General features: G+C 42.5%; 1 protein-coding gene across 2 annotated transcripts in view; it reads left to right on the top strand.

Annotated features, from left to right (window-relative positions):
• Window positions 1–1,977: 1,977 nt before the first annotated feature.
• The window catches only part of RNF10 (ring finger protein 10), a 31,629-nt gene continuing 15,174 nt past the window's right edge, over window positions 1,978–18,432 (top strand). Inside the window, exons 1-4 of one of the 2 annotated variants that reach the window (XM_008507125.2) lie at window positions 1,978–2,671; window positions 11,381–11,577; window positions 16,624–16,823; window positions 17,975–18,065. In XM_008507125.2, coding sequence (XP_008505347.1) covers window positions 2,515–2,671; window positions 11,381–11,577; window positions 16,624–16,823; window positions 17,975–18,065 — 645 coding nt within the window. In that variant the 5' untranslated portion in view covers window positions 1,978–2,514. The remainder of the gene's footprint in view (window positions 2,672–11,380; window positions 11,578–16,623; window positions 16,824–17,974; window positions 18,066–18,432) is intronic. The other variant, XM_008507132.2, reaches the window with a different exon arrangement.

Raw genomic sequence — 18,432 nt, 5'->3', positions numbered from 1 at the left:
ATTCATCCATGGAATCAGAGTCCTCATAGCTTTGTTAAAGGAAATAAAAGTTTATTAAGGAATCTTAGTATATCTTCGACATTTAGTTATGCATTAGAATGGACCTCAGGATTTGGGGCTATTCCTTCTAGACATCAAATTAAGTTTCCAGACCAGCATTGTGTAGCTATTTTCTCATTTCAATATGATTTGTGGGGGGAAAAAACTGGAAAAGGGGAGGTAAGATAAGGACTGGTAGAGGGCATTTTAAGGAAACTTAAAAATATGACTAGTATCGAATTTCCTTTATCCCAGTTAAAACTGTTAATTTCAGGGGCCGACCCGGTGGCGCAGCGGTTAAGTTTGCAGATTCCACTTCTCAGTGGCCCGGGGTTCACCAGTTTGGATCCCGGGTGCGGACGTGGCACCGCTTGGCACACCATGCTGTGGTAGGCGTCCCACGTATAAAGTAGAGGAAGATGGGCACGATGTTAGCTCAGGGCCAGGCTTCCTCAGCAAAAAAGAGGAGGACTGGCAGTAGTTAGCTCAGGACTAACTTCCTCAGAAAAAACCCTGTTAATTTCAAGAAATTGCTTGGCATATATACTTATTGTTTTGTATACATGTGATGATTAATAAGGAACCAAAAGGGACCCAATTAGGGGAATTCTAGGATTGTGTCTATTTATTTATTTGTTCATACATGACTGCTGAAATTCCATTCATCTTTCTATGCTCAGCTCAAGTGATACCACCTCTGGGAAGCCCTCCTGTACCTCTCGCAACTGTTTGTACTTCTCTCCTTGGAGCCTCTGCTCTGGTCAGCATTCTGTGTTAACTTTATTGTAGTCCATATCATGTTCTTTCATTGTACTTTCTTATTTGCTTAACTAACTTAGGAAACTATGAGTATATTAAAGGCCTTAATGTATTTTGACATTCCTTATGCTCAGCACAGTTCCTGGCATATAATAGGTTTCTAACCAGCTAAGGTTAGTCTGAGAAGAATTATTTGTTCATCTCTTTAACAGTATGTGTATGTGATCCTTCAAATCTCATACTGCTATGGTTAGAAGGAATCATTTATAATTTTCCAAGTACAGATGGATGTGATGTGATTTCTAAAATACATAGTAATTTTCTAAGTCTCAGAGTCCACACTTGTAAAATGGAGGAATGCTTATCTCATACGTAGTTGAGAACATCACTTATTAGCTATGTGATCGTAGGTAAATGATCTAAGCTTTTTGATGAGTTATGGTGAGGATTAAGTGTCATAATCTATATGAACTGTATAGCACAGTGCCTGTTAATAATAAGCATCCAATGATTATTATTATTAACAATGACTTATATTAAGAAATGACATTAACAATGAAATTAAGTATTGGATGAGGAAGTGCTATAGAGGGATATTAATGTAAGGTATTGTTATTGTCACTATTATTATTATTAGGAGATAGAATAAAGGCCATAAATAAACTGTTATTAATACTAGAATAAAGACCTATAACTTAAATGAATCAAAAAGAAATTCCACAGGTGCTGGCCAGTGGCATAGTGATTAATTTCTGGTGCTTGGCTTCTGGGCCTGGGGATTCACAGGTTGGTCCTGGGTGCAGACCTAGCATTACTCATCAAGCCATGCTGTGGCGGCATCCCACATAAAATAGAGGAAGATTGGCACAGATGTTAGTTTAGTAAAGAGGAAGATTGGCAACAAATGTTAGCTCAGCGGCAAGCTTCTTCAAGCAAAAAGAGGAAGATTGGCAACAGATGTTAGCTCAGGGACAATCCTCCTCACAAAAACAAAAAACAAACAAAAAGAAATTCCACAGATATTCCAATATTTGGATGCACTATTACTAGTTGTATATATTATTATTATACATATTATTAGTGAACTAAGATTAAAACCTGGACTACAAGTCCCATCATCCTGTATGTCCTCTCACATGTTGAGGAAAAAGAAAAAAAAAAAAATCACTGGACCCGGATGTAGGCAGAAAACCACATTTCCCAGGGTGCATCACTCCCACTTCTCCACATATATATATATTCCATCCGGGTTCTTCGAGATGCTGTTTGGCGACTCGTCGCCATTCCCGGAGCAGCTCGGCCTCGGCCTAGAGGCGAGTGTCCGTTGCTGTGTCGGAGACACCCGTCCCCGACACTAAGACAGCCAGCCCTCTCCCCTGCCCCGCGGCGGGAGAGCGTGTCCGGCCGGCCGGCGGGGCTCGCGCACCCTCTCTCGTCTCCCCTTCCCCCGCAGCCTCCGCCCCGCCAGGCCCGGCCCGGACCTCCGAGCCCCGGCCTCCTCCTCCTTTTCGGTCTCCGCCGCCGCCGGGCTCGACAGCCCCGCCTGCCGCTTCTCCTCCCAGTTTGAGAAGCCGAGGAAGGAAACAGGGAAAAATGTCGCCATGAAGGCCGAGAACCGCTGCCGCCGCCGACCCCCGCCGGCCCTGAACGCCATGAGCCTGGGTCCCCGCCGCGCCCGCTCCGCTCCGACCGCCGCCGCCGCCGAGGCCCCCGTTGATGCCGCAGAGCTCTCCCAACGCCGCCGCCACCGCCTCCGACATGGACAAGAACAGCGGCTCCAGCGGCTCCTCAGCCTCTTCGGGCAGCAGCAAAGGGCAACAGCCGCCCCGCTCCGCCTCGACGGGGCCGGCCGGCGAGTCTAAACCCAAGAGCGGTAAGGGCGGGCTCCCAGGGCGGAGGGCAGGGAGGCGACTGCCTCTCCTGCTGGGGAGAGTCCTGGCGCTGGTGTTTGCTGGGTCCACTAGAGGCAAGCTCTGTTTTCTACTGTGGTTCCTTCCTTTCTCTCCCTGTCCGTGGCTCCAGTTGTTCACGTTTGACGCTTAGGGAGCACTGTGCCTCGTGGTTTACGTGCATCCTTGTATTAATCCTGGAAACAGCTCGGTGAAATAGGTGCTGTTCGTATCCCCATTTTGCGGGTGAGCAAACTGAGGTTCAGAAAAAAGGTAGGGTTTCCCAGCTCGTATGTGCCTCACAGCACGCCTTAAGACCTGCTGTATCTGACTCATCAGGCCACGCTCCTAAAACCACTAAGTTTTTCTACCCTTTAATGTTGAATTAGCACCGGATGCTGTTCAGATTTTAACAGAGAGTGGGGCCCAAGAAGTTTTCAAACCTGAAATCTCGTTTAATAACCTGGCCCCAGATCCATCCCTCCGATGAAGAGGACTCGTCGTTGAAAGGCTTTGTTCCTTGTGGAGTAGTGGTTCAGAGCACAGGCTCTGAATTCAGTCATTTTAGGTTTGCCAGATCTTGAGTGGGTGCCTGAATTTCCTTACCTGGAAAGGGGGCGATAACGAGAATTAAATAAATTAACTTAGAAAACAAATGAACTAAGGGCTTAGGAGAGTACCTGACACCTGTTACGCACCAAGTACACATCATGCCTATTTCCCTGTGTAGGGCTAGAGTAGTATCCTTTTCCGGGGAAGATTTTGTCATTTTTGTCATCATGCCATATTAAATTATGACCATCATGATAATAACTGCTACCATTTATTGAGGGCTTACCCTGTCTGTGTACTGGGCTAGGTTTTACCTCTGTTATCAATACTCCAGTCCCTAACCTGGCCAGCAAGGTGGATTGTTCATCCAAAGAAGGAAAAAACTGAGAGGCCACGAGTTTAGGAGTTGGCAGAGCCTGGAGTTGAATGTTCTCCATTGTACTTCAAAGCCCTCATACTAATCTCTGCTCTTTTGTATTGTGGTTGAATTAGCAGTAATAGGAGAATGTTTTCAGTGGGAGTGGGGATGTGTGACAGAGAGGGGAACGTTTGGAGTCCCCAAATGTGGAGGTCCAGTTGTTTAAAAGTTAAGATTAAAAACTGTAAGGCTGACTTAAAAACAAAAAGGAAAAAACAACGGTAAGGCTGCCTTGGGTTCAGAGTTTACTTGCTGGATATAGCAAACTTGTTTACCTGGTGTGCCGAGGACTTCTAGAGATTGCTTGTGGAACTCGGGTGGAGACCAGTTGTCTCGATAATAAATGAACACTTTAAATATCTAAGGAGGGGTTAGTGTGGACTCTGAGGCCACGACTGGCAGTATTATGTAGACCTATTTTGGGGTTTGGCACTTGTGTAGCTTTCTCACAGATCCCTCTAGAGATAGAGGGTGGCCAGTCCTCCTGGCCAGTACTGGAACTGGCTTAGAGTGGTCTGAATATTTCTCAGGGTAGTTGATAAGTAACTTTACTTTTGCACTCTATTCGTAGATGTAACGTTAAAGATTTTGGTCTTCCAGCTCTCTGAGTTTTCAGCTAATTTTTCTGGGGCTCCTGTTGAAGCCACTGATGTATAATCACGAGTCAGATGCCATAAGTATCTTAAGTTTATTCTTTAGTGAGGCAGTAGGTGAAAGTTTGCAACAGCTCAAACAAAATAAAACAACAGTAAAACAGAGGCATTTAAAATATTTTACTCATGTTGTCCCTGACTTTGCATATGTTGATTGGTGGAACTAACTATGATTACTCAACAGGATGATAGAGAATTCTGTTGTAATTTGACCAAAGCTAATATTTGTCAGTGTCTATGTTTCAAAGAGACTTATATAGAATAAATATTGTTGGATTTCTTCTGACTAAAGTGATTTTTTTTTTGACAGTTAAATGGTATGAAATGCTCTTAAAACACTTGTTCACCTTCTTAATTGAAAGCTTCTGAGGAAGGAAATAAAAACGCATGTAAAAGACTTTTGGCTAGGTTTTATGAAATATACAAGTATGCCTTCTGGTAGCAATAATGTTTGTTGTTTTTTGAGGAAGACCAGCCCTCAGCTAACATCCGTGCCCATCTTCCTTGGCTTTATATGTGGGACAGCTGCCACAACATGGGTTCACAAGCCGTACGTGGGTCCACACCCGGGATCTGAACCAGCGAACCCTGGCCACCAAAGTGGAACGTGTGAACCTCACCGCTGGGCCACTGGGCCAGCCCGGCCCTGGTAGCATTAGTTTTTGTTTAATATGTTTGTTAGAAAGCTTGACCATGTTTGTCATTGCCACTGCCTACTTTTCTGGCTACCTCTTGTGTATTCCCTTACCAAAAAGGAAGGATAGGTTTGTAACTAAATACAGAGTTTTTCATCAACCATAATCCACTGCATTTAGGAACAAATTCAAAGGTGTAGTGGTAGAGATTAAAAATGGTTTTGCAAACTCTGGTTATTGGCTAATTTTTAAGATTGAACTGGAGGGTAGCGTATGCTGCCTAAAGAACATTATAGCTAGGACCGGTGCTGCCGTAACAGCTATCATTCAGGACCTCTCACACAGTGACTTCTAGATGGTCGCTCTAACAAAAGGATAGACTTACATTCAGCATAATTCCTTAAAAAAGGTTTCTGTAGTATTTCAGAAGCTGACTCCACACTTGATGTACTTGGTTCTGCTTTGATTTGTTGAAAGGGCTTCTTGCATTTCAGAGTACTGAATTGAAGGAGGAACAGGAAGGGTAAGGTGAAAAGACGGAACTTGCCTTTCTTTTGTCAAAGTGACAAGAACAAGAGTTTTTCAATTTTTAAATATTTAATTACCTTTTCTTCTCTCCTTTCCCTTCCTCACGTAAAAAACAAACAAAAAAACCCCTCTGGTTTCTCTTCTCTAAACTCCCTGTACCATAAATGGTCATTTGCTTCCTAGCTGCGTGATTAACATTCTTGAGTCTTTGTTCCTGTGGCTGGCTTAAATTTGCCCTTCATGCACACAGGAATTAGGTAAATTTGGCTACAGGGATTTCTTGATCTTTCTGGCCAGAGCGGCATACCACGGTTTCTTTGCCTTGGCTAATTGCTTCAAACATTCACATAACATTCCTTTTCTTGGATATGTTCCTGCAGCTTTGTTCCAGAAGGGCTAAGATGCAGTTCTAAGAACATTCGACAGTAAATATCCTGGTGATATAGCCCAGGAGAGAGAGGTGGGTTAGGATTTGGAGAAAGTTGTTTAGAAAGAGCAAAGAAAATAAAAAGAGGCAAGAGAGGGGCTAGGCAGTTTATGGGCAAGCGGTGGACCCTGGCCTGGAACCAGGCTCTTGCCCCGTCCCCCTGGGCAGGGGATGGTACTGCTCTGGAGGTCAAGGGAAGGTCAGGTATTATGCAGCAGTTATTTTGAGGTTGGTGATATGAAGCACTATCCTAGCACTCTTCCTCTTGTTCCGGTACCAGAAGCCAGGTTACTAGTGGTAATTGCCTTGAAGAATGCGTCTGAGCTGTAAATGGACCTGGAGGTTTTGATGGCTTTGGAAATTGAGGTGACTTGAAGCCTTCAATAAAAACTGCTTAGAGAAGAATTTTGGGGCCTCTTGGCTGGAGTCCTTGGTTTATATGGCTGTCTTGGAAGTCTAGTGGGTGCTCTTGACAGGAATGATTTAGATTAATTAATAATAGGCTTTCACATAATACCAGAAACCATGTACCAACCACTGTGGTAGGCATTTTACAGAAGTTTTCTCTTAATCTCCATGGCCCTGTGAGGAGGGAGAGGAGAGGATTAGCCCTATTTTACAGACAAGAAAACTGAGGCTTAGAAGGGTTAGGGTGATTTGTCCAGTGAATTCTTAAGTCCTAGGCAATATTTATAAATATAGTTGGTATAAATTCACTTAGCAAGCAGGTAACTGGCACGTGCATCATTCCTGATACCACCTCTCTCCCCCTTTCATTCAGAATTACTAATTTCAGCTGGATTCAATTTGTTGTCAGTTGGTTCTGTAGTAAGGCCATATGTCACCCTTCCGGAGGTGCTTATCAACCACTCTGGACGATGGGTAAGCAACTTGTTTGTGATTACAGCATGAATCAGCAGCAGAAGCTTCTTGGCTGGTATTCTGACCTCTAGGGCTGTGCCACCTGTTAGAGAACTAGAGTTAGAAATGTTGATGATGCCAAAGTATTTCACTCTGGAAAAAAATTATGGCCTTTAATTTGGTAATAGGGTGAAGAGACTGAGATATGCTTGCTGTTATTTGATGGAGACCTTTCTGTTAGAGAAATGTGGAACAACTCAGACTCTGGGTTTAATTTTCAGATCTCTTACTTGTTAACTCTGGGGTCCTGAGTTCTGGATTTGAGCCATTTAATTAATGGTCTTGTCCATTTCGGAATGTGTCTTGACAGTGGCTCCTGGCAGTTGTTCTCAGCTGTGGCTGTGTATCAGAATCTCCTGAGGACCTTTTGTTTTTTTTAATATTTTATTTATTTATTATTTTTCCTTTTTCTCCCCAAAGCCCCTCAGTACATAGTTGTGTATTTTAGTTGTGGGTCCTTCTAGTTTTGGTGTGTGGGCATGGCCTGATGAGCGGTGCCATGTTCGTGCCCAGGATCCGAACTGGCAAAGCCCTGGGCCGCCGAAGCGGAACTCGTGAACTTAACCACTCAGCCACAGGGCCAGCCCCCCTGAGGACCTGTTTTAAAAGTAGGAATGTGTGGGGCCCTTCTGTAGGGATTCTTTCTGATTCTTTAGGCCTAGGTTGGGCCCTTGGGCCCTGGGCATTCATGGTTTTAAAAATCTCTGCATGTGATTCTCTTGTGCAGCTGGGATTGAGAACCACTGCTCTGAAACTTAAAACTTTCAGCAGAGTATGTTTCTCCCAGGAACTGAACTTGACTTTTTGTCTGTTTTCCAAAATCTAAAGTAGGTGATCTCACTTATCTCCTATCAGAGAAAGGAGGACAGATTCTACCCCTGAGTTATTCATGTGTATATCCTAAAGTTGTCTATTAAACATCTCAAAAACAGTACTCTAAATTTTATCTCTGGGTCCCAGGCCTGACTGTACCTTCAATCTTTAGGTGCTTGTTGCCTGGGTCTAGAGATAAGAGCCAACCTCTCACTTTAGATGTCTGACATTATACCCTTGGGTAAGTGGAAGACAAGGTGAGGCCGTTGATTTTGGTAACTAAAATCATGAATCCCTGTGTGGTCAGCTGTTGTAATGTGCTTTAGAAATGAGCAGTTCACTGTCCATCAGAGGGCAGTTCTGTAAGCATTATGAAACCATTTCCTTGCCAGTGTGGTAATAAGTGAAGAAATGGAAACAGCCCTCTTGCTGAGTACCAGCTTACTTTCTTGAGCCCTCAAAGTGTAGAATCTGGCTTTATCTAAATCTGTGCAAATCATTAGGTGCTTGTCTTGAAAGCAACAGTTAGGGTCAAATGCAGGATCATCTGAAACAGTGTTGGGTAATGAGTTTTGGGGAATATGGGTTTTCTGTATATGCCTGTCCTCTTCATAAGACCTGACTTGTTCTCATGTAAAGTTAGCTAGGGTTCTGTATCCTTCTGAATTTTCTGTTTATTTGAAATCTTACTATAAACTATTTATGGGTTGAGGGTAAGGCAGAATTTGCGTGAGATCTGAAGCTTCACTTTCTAATTGTTGCTGCTGATGCCATGTTTGACAGTAACTGTTGCTAACTGAAGTAGTAGGTACAAGTCTATTTCTTAAATTCTAACTTCAGATTAAACTCTGGTCACTTTCCCTAAGTGGGATTTAAAGGTAACTGCTAGGAGTGAACCTAGCCTGGTGGTGTTTGTGACCTTCGGTTCTCTGTTTACATTCCCATCATCTCACATGACTATTAGCTTGACTCTCAGGCTGCAGTTTGGTCAGGTTTGGAGAGGATGGCAGCACTCATTTATCCCATGTTGTTGACAAACTGCATGTGAAGTGACTGCTTTCAAAATTTGGACTCTGGTTTATCAGCTCACGTTTCCTTTTCTCTGGAGATATGCTTCACCTTGGATTTATTTAGTCTTCTGTAAAATAAGCTGACCATCTTGTCTAGAAGTAACTTCTTCTAGGTACTTACAGCTTTAAAAATTAGCCAAATAATAAGTATACTGAACAGTAATTTTGTATACTTAAGTCAGAATCTTAGAGGGTGAGGCCTGAGCACAGGAATCCCTTAGAAGCTCATCTGAGTGATTCCTATGAACTGGCAGGATTGAGAACCACTATATTAGGTAAAAGTCAATAGCTCCATTTCCCAAAATTAACTGTCATTAACAGCCTGCTGTGTTGCCTTTCCAGACATGTTTTTATTAATTATATATATATATTTTTTTTTTAATTAATTTTTTTTGAGGAAGATTAGCCCTGAGCTAACTACTGCCAATCCTCCTCTTTTTGCTGAGGAAGACGGGCCCTGAGCTAACATCTGTGCCCATCTTCCTCTACTTCATACGTGGGACGCCTACCACAGCATGGCTTTTGCCAAGCCGTGCCATGTCCTCACCCGGGATCCAAATCGGCGAACCCCAGGCGACCAAGAAGCAGAATGTGCGAACTTAACCGCTGTGCCACAGGGCTGGCCCCAAAGTTATGCATTTTTAAAATAAGCAAAGTTAGACTGTATTTGGGGGGGAAAACTTTGTAGTTTCTGAGGCTCATGCTGGAATCCTCTTGACTTTGTAAAACATGCCCCCCCTTAAAGTTTGAGTGTGATCCTAATGGATTTTTTCCTTAAAAATTCCCCAACTTCCATTCTCTCTAAATTTTTGCTTGTAAAGCCATTAAACTAGTGTGAAGATTTAATTTGATCAGATTTCCCTGTTGAAATAAGACAAAATGGAGTGAGTGAAGGGACAAGAAAGGTAAATTAGTCTTTTTTTGCTCAAGGCCTAATTTGGGGACCTCTTTCACCTTTAGTTAGTTGTGTATGGTTCTCAGGTTTTATTTTGCCTTTTTTTTTTAAGCTGGTAAACTTTGGCACATGTTAAGTGTGTCTGGTCAGGGTTCTTTGTTCAATTTGGGACAGAATAATCTATGCAGTTCAGCTCCCCAGTAGAAAAAATGGGGCAAAGAATACAAACAAGCTCTTTGCACAAAATACAAATGGTCAACAGACTGGGAAAGTGTTTGTTGCTAGTCATCAGAGAAATTCAAATTTAAAGCAAGAAATTATTCTGAGCCTTCAATTTAAGAAAATTTATCCAACTCAGTATTATCAAGAAGGTAGTAAACTAGATGTTTTCTCTTATAGTGTTGTTAGAATACAAACAAATTGGTGTAATGGTTCTAGAGAGCAACTTGAGGATGTGTAAAAGGCTTTAATGATCATACTTGATCTGCTAATTTAATTCCACTTTGAGAATTCTGCATAATCATACACGTAGGCCCCTGGGTAAAGAGGCTCCCAGTACTATTATATTAAATCAGCAAAAAATTAGAAGCCACCTAAATGTACAGCAATAGAGGATTGGTTATATTATGCTGTAAGCGTGTGGTATGCAACAGTGCAGCCATTAATCATGCTTTTGAAGACTAGGGTGCATGAAAAAGCTCATGGAGTAATAGATAGAAGACAGTAAATCTTGTATGCCTCATTTTGTGGAAGACCTGTGGCAAGTGTATAAAATAGAGAGTAAAAGGAGATTAAACGCCGTTTATAGGTTCATATTCTTTAGGTCCTGGCAAACTTAGGTTATTCTTCTGGATTTCAAAATTGAACATATGTTCTTATAATTGGAGGAAAAAAGCAAGAAATATTTTTTAAAAGGGTATAACTCATGCTAATCTAATATGCTCTTAGAGCTCAACTTCTTTTGTTTTGTCAGTTTTTAGTAGCTTCTCAGTTGGAGCTTGAGAACATACATAAATATTGTTTTTTTGTTTTTATGTCTCTTGAACGTATCTGGTAGGGCCTGGGTCAAGCCGTTGCAGTGTAATAATTTAATGCTGTAATAATTTAAGGAGAATAATTTAAGGAGAATAGTATCTTCTGTCCTGCCTCCAGATAAAATGCTTTTCCCTGATACAGTCGTGCGCCACATAATGACGTGTCAGTCAACGACAGACTGCATATTCAGTGATGGTCCCATAAGAGAGTACCACATAGCCTAGGTGTATGGTAGGCTATACCACACTAGGTTTAGGATATACCGCACTAGGTAGGCTATACCACACTGGGCTAGGTTTGTGTAATATACTCTATGGTATTTGCACAGTGATGAAATTGCCTAATGACACGTTTCTCAGAACATATCCCTGTTATTAAGCAAAGCATGACTGTATAGATAAGCTGTTCCCTTTCGTATCACTTCGTCTGAATGGACTTTTACAAGACCAGTGGTTAAGCTGTGTAAAAAAGAGACATTAAGAACTGAGAATCTATGTTGTTTGATCTATGTTGTATTCATCTTGAGAGAAGGACCCTTTAGGCTTAAAAAAAAATCAAAACAAAACCCACCTACTAGGTGATGTCTTGCCCGAAGCACTAATGCTCTGGCCCAAACCCAGATTTCTTGGAGGCCAGGGAAGGGCCCATTACCCTTGTTTAAACACAATTTTTTTGGGAGGTGGAGAGCAATTGGCCAAGACTATGTGTCATTTCTTAACTGATTCTTTTGCATTTCTTGCTTTCAGATGGAAAGAACTCAAATGGATCCAAGCGTTATAATCGCAAACGTGAACCTTCCTACCCCAAAAATGAAAATTTCAGCAACCAGTTCCGTCGCTCCAATTCACAGAAAAGCAAAACTTTTAACAAGATGCCTCCTCAAAGGGGCGGCGGCAGCAGCAAACTCTTTAGCTCTTCTTTTAATGGTGGAAGACGAGATGAGGTATGGAAGTTTAGAATGTTCTTTCTAGAACATAAGCATGAGGTCTGCTTTCTGCCCCTCCCCTGTCTGTCAGTAGTTGGGGAGGGAGGGAACAAGAGGTGGAAGAGTAAACAACCAAAGCAGTCTCAAGTAGTTGAGAATTAACTAGGTTTGGAACTTTGCCTCCTTGCTTCCCTTGAAGGTTATGAAAATTTCCTTGGAGGAGGAAGACATCATAATCATGGATTGTGAGAAATTACAGTAAATTTGGGGTACCTTAATTTGCAGAGTGGTTTTATTATCATTCTTGAATTATAGGTACCCTTTGGAATATTTAGGTAATAAGATGACATTAATTAATTAATCACGTTTGCTCTGTAGTATCTAGCAAAATGTAAAATACTATATCCTTAGTCATAGGCACTCTGATTTTAGTAGTCTTAGATATCTTCTGCAAGTGCATAAAGACTTGTACAAAGGAGTCTACTGCAGCATTGTTTGTAGGTGCAAAATTTAGGAAACGACCTGAATGCCATCAACAAAGGACTAGTTAAATAAATTATCCTGCTGTTTTAATGTTCCATACTATGTAACCATTATAGAATAAGACAGATTTATTGAATGCACTCATGGAAGAATTCATTCATTCACCAGAAATTTACTCCTCACCTACTGTGCACCAGGTACCATAGGAGTTTGGGATACAGCATTGAGTGGAACATTGTTCTTCAGGAGCTTATGTTCTAGTTTGGGGACACAGTAAACAAACTGTTATTTAATCTGATAGTAAGCGCTTATTGAATTAAAAAAAGTAAGACAGAGAGGTAAAGGGGTAGAGAGTAACAGGGAGTGCAGATTTAGAAGGTGGCTAAGGAAAGCTGCTCCGAGGATGAATTTTAAGTAGAGTTCTGAATGAAACAAGGGAGCACACCATACGGTTTTGACAAAAAGTGTCCTAGCCAGAAGGAGTAACAAGTGCAAGGGAGCAGAAGTGGTAATGTTTTTGGTGTGTCTGAGGTAAAGCAGGTAGGCTCCCATGGGTGGAGGAGAAGTAGAAATGAAGCCGAAGAATGGTAAGAGGGGTCAGATCATGTGGGGCTTTGAAGAACGTTGGCTTTTGTTCAGAGAGATGGGAAGCTACTGAGGGGTTTAAGAAGAGAAGTAAGGTAATCTGACTTGGAGTCTTAGAGGGAGGGAGACTAGTTAGGAGGCTATTAAGATGTTCCTGGTGAGAGTGATGGAAGCTTTGGAACAGCCATAGTGATGAGAGGTGATCAGATTTGGGGGGCTGTTTGAAGGTAGAGCCAACAGGATTTTTGAATATATTAGATGTGAGGTCTGAGCAGAGAAATGAATGACTAATATTTTTGGCAGGAGCCTAATTCAGGTACCATTTGCTGAAATAGGGAAGATTTCAAGAGGCATACAGGGTTTGGGGTGGAGGGGAGGGGATTTGAGGTAAAGCAAGTAGGCTACCATGGGTTGAGAAGTAGAAAATGAAGCCAAAGAACACACTACCATTTGGAATAACCTTTGGAAATGTTATATTTGCATTAGGTGCCTGTTAGATTTCTAAGTAGAGATAGGCTGTTAACTGAATCTGGAGTTCAAGGAGGAGACCCAGGCTGGAGAGCTGTCCGAATGCAGTTAGTGTTTGCCACTGTGGAACTAAGTGAGATCGTTAAGGAGTAAGTGTTGCAAAAAGGGAGTAGATTCAAGGACTGAGCACCAAGTCCGGATGCTAAGGAACCAGCAAAAAGGGAGAAAGACAACTGAAAACCTTTTGGAGAAAGTGATCAGTTTTGTCCTGTGCAGCTGATAGGCTGAGTAAGATTAGGACTGAAAGTTGACCATTAGATTTGAAAATGTGAAGGTAGCTTGTTGGCTTTGAACTGCTTTGGTGGAGTGGTGAGGACAGACACCTCATTGGCATAGATTTAGAGAGAATGGGAGGATGGGAAGAAGAAACAGCAAGTCTAGACAGTACTTTGTGGTGGTTTTGCTCTAAAGGGGAGCAGAGAGGTAAGGCGGTAGCTTGCAGGAATGTGAGGTCAAGAGAGACTGTAAGGTTAGAGAAATTACAGCGGATCTCTGCTAGTGGGATTGTTCTGGCGAGAGGGAAAACGATGCAGAGGAAAGGGAGAATTGCTGGAACAAGGTCCTTGAGTTGGGATGTAGTGCACAAGTGGAGGAAGTTGGCTTAGATAGGAGCTTTGCCACTTCATCCAAGTAACGAGGAAGGCAGAATACTGCTAGGAGAGTGTAGGAGTCTTTTCTGATTGTTCTTATTGTCTCAGTGAAATATATAAGGTGAGCTGAGAGAGATGGTTTGGAAGCCTGAAGAATGAAGGAATTGTCTGGGTGACAAGGGGAATTATGGAGTACCGAAGCATAATAGGATTGTAGTATGACTGCCAGGCAGCATAAGGGTCTACTTTAGTGAGACTGGTCAGTGTGGTTGTGTTCTTTAGCCATGTTTAAATGCTCTGGTGCTGGTGTGGAATAGGCAGAGAGTTGGATTAATCAGGGGAAGGTTTTGTTGGGTGAGTACAGCTGACAAAGAAAAAGGGGCAATGGACCATAGGAATTAAGTCAAATAAGGAAAGAAAATTTAGGGGGTTGGATCACTGGTTTGGAGATCCCAGTGAGGCTGAAGAATTGTTGGAGTCAGGACTAAAGGGAACAAGCTAGGAAAGGAGTGAGTTGCTCTTTGGATCTAGGGTACACAGAATTAAGATGATGAAAGAGGTGCAGCTATTATCAGCATGGTCTAGACTTGAGAGCAGTGCTGTCCAGTAGAAATGTAAGCCACATATGTAATTTTAGTTTAGTTTAATTTAATTATTTATTTAATTTACTTTTGGTGAGGAAAATTGGCCCTGAGCTAACATGTCTTGCTAATCTTCCTCTTTTTTGTACGTGGGATGCCGCCACAGCATGACTTGATGAGCAGTGTGTAGGTCCAACCCCAGGATCTGAACCTGTGAACCTTGACCTGCCAAAGTAGAGCATGTGAACTTAACCACTACCCCACCTGGCCAGCCCTGCATGTGTAATTTTAAATTTTCTAGTTGCCCCGTTAAAAAAGTAAACTGGTCAGGGCCAGCCCCATGCCGAGTGGTTAAGTTTGTGCACTCTACTTCGGCAGCCCAGGGTTTTGCCAGTTTGAATCTTGGGCATGGTCGTGGCACCACTCATCAAGCCATGCTGAGGTGGCGTCCCACACGCCACAAGTGGAAGGTCCCACAACTAAAAATACATGACTGTGTACCAGGGGGCTTTGGGAGGAAAAGGAAAAATAAAAATAAAATCTTAAAAAAAATAAATAAATAAACTGGTCACATTATTTGAATATATTTAACCTAGTATAACTTAACATTTTTGACGTAGCATTGTCCACATTTCAAGTGCTCAGTAGCCACATCTGGCTAGTAGTGGCTGCTGTATGGGACAGCACAGCTCTGGACAGTATGCCCCTGGGAATGGGTGGCTGAGGTAGGCTGGAGGGCAGGCTGACTGGAGGAGAGGAGGTCAAGGAACTGAGAGGTCAGTGTGTCGAAAGAAGAATCAGGAATTATGACGAGCAGTATTGGAGAGTGACAGTGGGCCAGCTAGGATAACGAGGTGAAGATAGAAGGTTGAGAATATAGGGCATTTTGTTGAGTGCGCACAAGCTCTTATCTAAGTTTGGGGCATTGGAGGTGGAAGACTAGGGATTGCAGAGCCATATGGAGATGAGAGTTGAGGGGATGAGAGAAGGGATGACCTGGAAGTTTTGGGCTTCCTGTGGGTAAGTTACATAAACAGTCGGGGGGTGTTGTCTCCCAAGGTCTGTTGTTAAGATAAAAGGAAATTGTTTAACTGTATCATATGCCACTCTTTGTATTTAATTGTAAAGGTCATATACTATAATTCTCTGTGCATAGAATATGTCAGAGGGTACATTGGTTGCCTCTGGAATAGAGGGTATCTTTCACCATATCCCTTTTTGTGCTCTTTAGATTCTTTACCACATAATGTGCAAGTGCTGCTTAGTAAACTCTAAATTTGACTTAGCAGCAAAAGCCTTAAATTTGCATTTCCTTTGATAATAATTCTTACTATACACTCAAAAAAAAAATTGTAGGTGCCCAAATAATTGTGCACAGAGATCTGTCCAAAAGTGTGTTTATCACAGCATTATTTTGTAACAGTGGAAAAGCTGTGGACAGTCTGTGTCCTAAGCTAGGGCATTATAGTATACCCATATAAAGTAATGGTATACAGCTATTTAAAATGAGCGTATACTAACATTTATGACATGGCAAAGTGTTTATGACGTTAAATGGAAAGTGGGATTAGAAAATACACGGAGTGACTTATAGCAGGTGTCTGTATCCTTTCAATCTGGGAATGTTAAGAGGGCTGAAAAAGCCCCTACATGAGTTGTTCCATCTTGTGGGCAGTGGTATTTCTCGTATGTGATTTCTTGGTACTTTCTAAACTGTTTCTGAATCTACTGATTGGGTTTATTTCTGGACGCAGAGCTAGTCTGCCTACATGTTCTAATTCTGTCAGTTTTAATTAACAATGAATAGTGGTGTGTATCTTAGAAAGGAGGTCTCTGGCAGGATCCTGAAGGCTATAGCAGTTAGCAGTTGCCTCCAGAGTGTAGTTCCACAGACTCACTTTGCCAGAAACAAACCAGAGAACAAGTAGCTAATGAGTGAAGGTGTAGGAGTCCTGTGGGGCTGTCAGAAGATCAACCCAGTCAGTAAGTCTTTGTGCTTCAAGATAGGTAGAGGAGTTCATACTGGCTTTTGTCATTTAATGCTTATTTGCCACTTAGTAGGGCAGACTAAACAGTTTAAGTAATCGTATGTTAAAGGCTCTTTTTCCCCTCCCACTCCCATCAAGATCTGGAGTAGACTTTTGCATGACCCCTTCCTAGAAAGATTGTTTACTTTAAGCCTGTGTTTTATTTAGTTAATATTTTAAGCCATTTAGAAGGAGGCGTTGTGCTGGATTCTGCTATAAATCAGTGTCTTCCTAATCTAAAATGCTCTGATTCATTCTCATTCTCCCTAGGTAGCAGAGGCTCAACGGGCAGAGTTTAGCCCTGCCCAGTTCTCTGGTCCTAAGAAGATCAACCTGAACCACTTGTTGAATTTCACTTTTGAACCCCGTGGCCAGGCGGGTCACTTTGAAGGCACTGGACATGGCAGCTGGGGAAAAAGGAACAAGTGGGGCCATAAGCCTTTTAACAAGGAACTCTTTTTGCAGGCCAAGTGAGTATGGCTCCTGTTAGGAGGAAAGTGAAATTGAGCTGTGCGCAGTTGTGCTGAGAAGAGGCTTCCTTTAAACAAACACTATGGGAGAGAGGCAGAAAGGGAGGTGATCTGGTTCTTTTTCCTTTTTTTCTCTTCTTTTTTTTTTGCAAGTGTTGAAAACCTACTTGCCAAGTGGATATTCTCAGTACTTAAAAGAATAGAATGCATGGGCCAGCCTAGTGGTGTAGTGGTCAAGTTTGTGTGCTTCACTTCAGTGGTCTCGGGTTTGGATCCTGGGCACGGACCTACACACCACTCATCAAGCCATGCCGTGGTGGTGTCCCACATGCAAAATAGAGGAAAATTGGCATGGATGTTAGCTCAGTGACAGTCTTCCTCAAGCAAAAAGAGGAAGATTGGCAACAGATAGAAGCTCAGAGCTAATCTTCCTCACCAAAAAAAAAATATATATATAATGCTTAAGTAAATAAATTAATGCTAAAATTAAATAAAGCTTTAGTATCATGATGAGGCAGTAAAAGTGTTGGCTTTGGAATTGGACCTAGAATTGAATCTTGTTTTGGCCTTTGACCTTGAGTAATTTCCCTAACCACTTTGAGATTCAGCTTCTCCTCTGTAAAGGAGAAATAAGGGAGAATTGAATGACAAGTTGGAGTGCTTGGCATGCATTTGCTCAAATACTGGTTCCCTTTTGTTTGCTTTTGTGTGGCATTAGTTACAATGTAAGATTTGACTGTGGGTCTAGACTGAAGTAAGCACTTAGTCCTTCATATTTGAGAACAGTCCTTACTACTGCCTTGAGGACTAGCTGTTTTCTGGGGTTTCTGGGAGTGTAGGAGTAAATCTGCTGGTTGATGGAACCAAAGTCTGGGTTACTTTTAGTTCGGGGGGGCCTGCAGGCAGCTTGGCTGGATTTGGAAACAGAAGAAACAGAGTTCATGGATTTAGACTCCTACCCACTGAGTCTTGGATTCCCTCCAGAGCCAGGGCTCAGAACTGAGGCTGATGTCCTAGTTCACTGTTATACAAACCATGGCTGCTAATGGCCTGCATTTGATTTCTAAGTGAAGAGATGATGAATTTCCACTGAGGACTTGTTGGTCGATTCTGACAGTCTGCCTTTTCCCTGTCTTCCTCCCTATTTCCAGCTGCCAGTTTGTGGTGTCTGAAGACCAAGACTACACAGCTCATTTTGCTGATCCCGATACCTTAGTCAACTGGGACTTTGTGGAACAAGTGGTGAGTAGCTTAGTTAAGCTTATAAGCAGTTAGTGGGAGAGAGAACTAAAGAAAGGGACTGTGATGACAAAGCCGCTCTTGGCTGGGTTCACTGCTGATACCCTTTTCTACATGGCCTGACTGTAGACTTTTCCGAAGGGATCAGCCCTGGAGCTCGTTTTGTGCTCTCTAATTGGCGCTGGCCTGCAGGATTGGGGAGTTGGAGGGCTCTGATCTGAAGGTATAAAAGCAGTGCTATCTACGACTTCTCTCTCCTGGGAAGTAGAAGCAGGGGAATATGTGAGGGACTCTGGTTACCATCCTGACCCAGGGTGGGCTCGTTAGATGGACATGGCTTCATTGGTAGCCTTTGTAGTCATCAGTATCA

The sequence above is a fragment of the Equus przewalskii genome, chromosome 7 (genome assembly GCF_037783145.1).
Source record: "Equus przewalskii isolate Varuska chromosome 7, EquPr2, whole genome shotgun sequence".
Taxonomy (NCBI): Eukaryota; Metazoa; Chordata; class Mammalia; order Perissodactyla; family Equidae; genus Equus; species Equus przewalskii.
The sequence above is the reverse complement of the archived record's forward strand: the minus strand, read 5'-3'. Positions and strand labels throughout refer to the sequence as shown.